This window comes from Marmota marmota, unplaced genomic scaffold (assembly GCF_001458135.2).
Source record: "Marmota marmota marmota unplaced genomic scaffold, marMar, whole genome shotgun sequence".
NCBI lineage: Eukaryota > Metazoa > Chordata > Mammalia > Rodentia > Sciuridae > Marmota > Marmota marmota.
This window is the reverse complement of record NW_026000174.1, coordinates 31,397,432-31,403,199: the sequence shown is the minus strand read 5'-3', so window position 1 is coordinate 31,403,199 and position 5,768 is coordinate 31,397,432. Positions and strand designations below refer to the sequence as shown.

Below are 5,768 nucleotides of genomic sequence, written 5' to 3'. Positions count from 1 at the left end.
CAAACTGGAATCAGTTTTTGATTCTGAAGCATAACCCAAAATGTTTTCTTTTTATTTGATGTAAATATGTGTCATTTGGAAATAAAACTGACCCAATTATTGGAAATAAATAATTTATTGGAAATAAATAATTGTGTGTAACTGCTAAGATAAGGAAAAAGGGTGGGCCAGATCATGAGGACCTTGAATGATGAGTAAAGAAAAGTGTTATTTTTCAGTTGCATAAATTCTGGGCATGGTCTTACTTTCCTTGACATTCCTGATCATCTGGCCATAAGAAACTCCAAACTGCAATCACTTGCTGGGAAGAGGAGCCAATGAGGTGGATATAGTAGAGGTTGAGAGGTAGGAATAGAATCAGACCAAATATTGAGAATCATTTAATGAAGAATATCACTCAAATAAGCCTCACTCTTATTTGTCTTAAGACCTAGTACAGGAAATCACAGGACTATCTGAATTTTGATAAGACTTTCTGAAGCACCAGCCTTCAGTTCATTCCCTACAGTCATCTCTCCAGAGCAGTGTTCTATAGTGACAACCAACGCAGGGGACTATTCCTTTTGCCAAGGATCAGCTTATCACCTCCAATAAGAAGAATGGAAGAAAGGTAAAACTTTTATAAGAACTTATTCTTAAAGCTGTGTCTTTTTTATGAGTCCACAATCAGATAAATTCACCTTGAGGTGGAGGATACAAGGAGCTTGATGTGTTCTAGCAGGAACAGACACGGGACTTGACAGTCTCTCCCAGCAGCATTGAGGGCTGAGAAGGTTTAGTGTGAGAGCTATGAAAGCTGCAAACCAAAACAGTTGTCTTTTGTTGGACCTTCTCCCCATTCTGTGCTTAACTATAACTATACTTTGCTTGGAATTCCTGATCATCTGGCCATAAGAAAACCCAAAATGCAATCACTTGCTGGGAAGAGGAGCCAATGAGGTGGATAGAGTAGAGGTATATAATCTATTCAAATTTATTGGTAGAGTGAGAAATCTGCTGCTTTCCTAATTTAGGAGACAATATACATGGATGTATGCTTCTCAAAGCTAAAGTGCTGTGAAGTCATGTTACTTGTGTTGGAAAATTCTGTTGCAGTATGAATTTCTCAGAGCCTCCACATAAAATGGATGATCCAAAAATGAATGAGAAGAGTTTAACCAAGGTAGAATTTACCAATACGTGCATAGTTTGGGAAAGTTACCTGGAATGGTGAATCTCATTCCTCCCCCAGGAAAATAATATGGAGTAGAGAGAGGTTCATATTTCACTATTTTTAGAAACAATAGGATAGAAATTATCAGAATTAAGAGCACCTGAGGTGAACTAAGAGCACCTGAGGTGACTTCAGCCCTTGATGCCCAGAGGTTCCTGTCTTGGTTCACTATGGTCCTCTTGTCTTGTTTGAGTTCAGGAAACTCTACATAGAGTGACTTGGCCCTTTGCAGTGGCAGAAATGGGCATTTACGCTGGGAATTGTTGTATAATTACCGCTTGTTGTTCCATGTCTTAGATTTTTCTTCCCTTTTCTCTACAAAAATTGCCTTTTCCATTTTAATAAGAGAGGTGTGTGCATTATAAACTATAAATGATACAAGTAAAATGCTTTATCCTCTATCACTTCACCATGTGTAGTGACCTGGCTGTGGTCAGGTCTGGTGAAGCACAAAGATTCTGATCCAAACATGTGGGTTTAAATCCAGGTAGTATTAGTTTTTGAGGTGAGACCTGAAGCAAATCTCTTAGTATTTGCCACAGATAGCTATGTAGAAAATTAAAGTGAATTAATCCTTCAACCAATTGCTAAAGTTCACCTTCCTGAGAGTTCCTACTTGTCTCCCAACTGATTTGTGCTCAAGCATCTCTCTTTTCACCAAAGTCCTTCTTTTATGAGCATTTAATTAAAAAATTCCCATGTTTACCTCAGACAATTAAATTACTAACTGGCTTTAAAATGCAAAACAAATTCTACATAAAATCAACTGGGGAAATGTCAATAGTTTTATACTCTACAACTCATAGACATCCCTTCCTTATCACTTGTGGCTGTTTCCATGCCTCAACATTCTCTATTTAGCTCCATTGCCAATTCTCTTTCCCCTTTCTCAAACTTCCTTTTCACTCTTCAAAAATGCAATAACTTCCATTTAATCTGGAAATCTCTCCCTAAAATTTAGGCTTTTACTCATTTAGGTAATCATTAGTGTCATATTCTAGCCCTCCCTGGGTTGGAGACATGAGAGTGACCACCCTGGACCATCGCTGCAGACATAAGGGATTCTTTAAAACACATCAGAGTTTTCCTCAGGAGGAATCGTGAGCAATGGCATTTTCTTCAGTGTCTCCATACATGCATGTTTTCCTGTGAATGATGTCACTTAAAAAGGCTTGGGTGGGATTTAACTCAAATTTTCAACTACCCTTGGGCTCCCCACTCTTTTATTCATTTGTTGTTCACACATTTCTTGACTATCTTAACTATTTGCTGTGACCCTCATACACAGCTGGGGACACTGGGGACACATCAATCAGTATAAGGAAAAATTTACAAAATTTACAGTATAAGGAAAAATTTACAAAATTTGAAACAAGCACTGAGTTATAATTAACCTAAGAGCTAGCTGTCTTCACAAGTATCCTACCAATAGCTCATATTCTCTTCAAAACCTAATTATGATGTCCTTTCTCCCTGTTGTATGGATCCTCCTGGTCAGTGAGGGTGAGTGTGGTCATACTTAGGGCTTCCAACTTTCTGAACCTGACACAAAACCTCTGTTCCAGGACAGAAAGAAAGTTGGGCTAAGGATTCTGTACCTATCCCATATAATCTAGGATGCTGAGTGGGTGTGTTGGGGCCATCAAATATTCCCTGTCAGTAGAAAGAGGGGATTGCAGATGGCCCAGGCTTTAGAGTCAGTGAGAACTGGGCTTGAAATTAGGTCCCATGACTTCCTGGCCTTTGATGGATTACTTAACTTCTGCAGGTCTGTCTTTCCCTTCCCTGTGCCACAGGGGCAATACTTCCCACATAGCAGGGTAGTCTTAAGAATCAGAGATCTTGCAGCAGTTGTTCATATCTTATTTGTATTCCCAGGAGCACCAGTGGAGGATTCATGAGCATGGATACAGTCATGCCAACCCGGGAGGCACAAACCACACCAATGAATGGCAGTTTTCCAATGTGCTATAAGAAGAATCTTATCCTGGCTTTCCTCACCCTCATCATTGCCATGATCGGTGTGGCAGGAAACGCAGTTGTGCTCTGGATCTTGGGATGCTGCATGCGCAGGAACACCTTCTCCATTTATATTCTCAACCTGGCTGCAGCTGACTTTCTCTTCCTCTGCTTCCAGATCATAGACTCCCTGGAGGAAGTCTTTAACTTTTTTTCTTTCATCTCCATGCCCACTCCAAGGTTCTTCATGATTGTGTCAAACTTTGCCTATCTTGCAGGGCTAAGCATGCTCAGTGCCATGAGCACCGAGCGCTGCATGTCTGTCCTGTGGCCCATTTGGTACCGCTGCCACCGCTGGAGACACACATCAGCTGTCGTGTGTGCCTTGCTTTGGGCCCTGTCACTGTCGCTGAGCATCCCTGAAGGGAAGTACTGTGGCTTCCTGATTAAGTGGTATGACTATGAATGGTGTCAAATATTAGATTTCATCACTTCCGCCTGGCTGATGGTTTTATTTGTCACCCTCTCAGGGTCCAGCCTAACCCTGATTGTCAAGATCCTTTGTGGCTCCCAGAGAGTGCCAGTGACCAGGCTCTATGTGACCATTGGGCTCACGGTTCTGGTCTTCCTCTCCTTTGGCCTGCCCTTTGGGATGTACTGGTTCCTCTTATTCTGGATCCTGAGTTACGATGTTATTCCTTGTGAATCCTTTTGGGTTACAGTTGTTCTGTCCTGTGTTAACAGCTTCGCCAACCCCATAATTTACTTCTTTGCTGGCTCCTTTAGGCAGCGGCGGTGGAAGCGGGGAACCCTCAAGCTGGTTCTACAGAGGGCCATGCAGGACACCCCTGATGAGGGTGACTCTGGAAGCAGGGTTTCATCAGGAAACCTTGGAGAGTGAGCAACAGTCTGGGGCAACTCGAGCCTCTGCTTTGATCAGACACATGTGCTTCTGAGAGCCTTCCTGGTCCTATCAGTATAGGAGACACTCAGAACCTGTTTCAGTTGGTTACCTAGTTTTAAATCAGGAGACAATAATTGTCCATATCTCCAGTGTCACGGGGCCTATTAAACACTGATTACTGTGTCTCTCTACCTGCCTTACTCAGGTGCTTCACCCCATTTGCTTGTGAGACTCATCAGCTCAGGATCCAGGACTGCTTCTACTTTTGAACTTTTTGACAAACTTTTTTTTTTTTATACACCAGAAGACTGAAAACAGTAATGGTGGTGGTGGGGGGAATCTCAATTTCTTTCATCAGTGCACCTGATAAAGACTAAAAGAATCCTATGTTTTGGACATTTCCCCCTAAACCTTACAACCTTTGTCTTGATATTATTAGAAGAATAAAATAAATTACCCCTGTAATCTCTCTCTCCTTTCATTTTGGAAGGACTGTGTATATTGCCTTAGCATAATAAATGTTTACTGAATGAGTGTTTTCATGGATGAATACAGCTGATTCATTTTTCAGTAAACCTGTGCTAGATCTCCACTTATTAGTTTTGAGTCATGACATTTATGTATTGTTTCCATCATTTTCAACTTTGGCAAGCTGGGTGTTCAGCTTTGTGATCAGATAAAGCCACATCCATGCATATTTAAGGTTTGACATAGACTATCTTTCTGTGATTTCTTTCCACATGTCCTCCATTAGCAACCCTTATCTTTCCATTTCTTCCCTTTTGCCTTGGCTCTGATACTGTCTCTCTGCGGAGCTTTCTAATTAGACTCTTAGACTTTATTTCCAGAAGCTCACAACATGTATTTTATTAATTGTATGGCATGTATTTCTACTTAACACTTTCAGTGAAAATAGTACTTTCATTTTCATGGATATAGTGTTTAATTATTTTAACTCATGTATAATTAAATGATAATAACGAGCACAGATCAAAGTATACAGTTCAATGAGTATAACAAAGGAATATAGCTACATGACCCCCAAACAAATCAAGACACAAAACCCTTTTATACCTCTGTAAGTTCCCATTATTTCTTCCAGTCCATCCTCCTTGACCCAGAGCTCAGGATGCCTCTTATGTTTTTTTTTTAATTTTAAAATAAATTTTAGTGTGTTGATTTTAGGGTTATAACAATGCTATTAGGTAGATATAGATAAGGTAAATGATTTTATAGTCAAAAAATAAAAATCTATCATATCATGTAGTTATTAATTTTTCCCTTATTGTTAGAACTGTTATAATCTGTCCATTTAGCAAAATGTTGTACATAATCACTATTCTCCAATACAATGAAATGTAATACTCATATTTTACATTGTTTCATCCTACATGTTTATCACTTTAAATTTTTTTTATCTACTTTTTCACATTTTCCGCCTAGTGTTTCAAACCTGGTAACCACTATTGTACATTCTGTTTATATGTATTGCTTCTTTAAAAAGTATTTCACATAAAACATTAGTAGAATAGAGGAGAGAAAAAAGGGAGGGAGGAGGAGAAAAAAGAGGGGTAAACGGTGAATGAATCCAAATTTCTTGTATTATAATTATGTGGAAATGTACCCAAATACTGTGTATAAATACAATATTGAAATAAAAAACTTCCACATGGAAATAAGACCATGCAATAT

General features: G+C 39.4%; 1 protein-coding gene across 1 annotated transcript; it reads left to right on the top strand.

The window, feature by feature from the left end:
• Positions 1-513: 513 nt before the first annotated feature.
• On the top strand, positions 514-5,292 carry LOC107158331 (mas-related G-protein coupled receptor member X2-like). Its single transcript, XM_048787876.1, has 2 exons — positions 514-610; positions 3,092-5,292. Exons 1-2 carry the CDS (start codon positions 600-602, stop codon positions 4,071-4,073), a joined length of 993 nt encoding a protein of 330 aa, XP_048643833.1. The 5' UTR covers positions 514-599; the 3' UTR covers positions 4,074-5,292.
• The last annotated feature ends 476 nt before the right edge of the window (positions 5,293-5,768 follow it).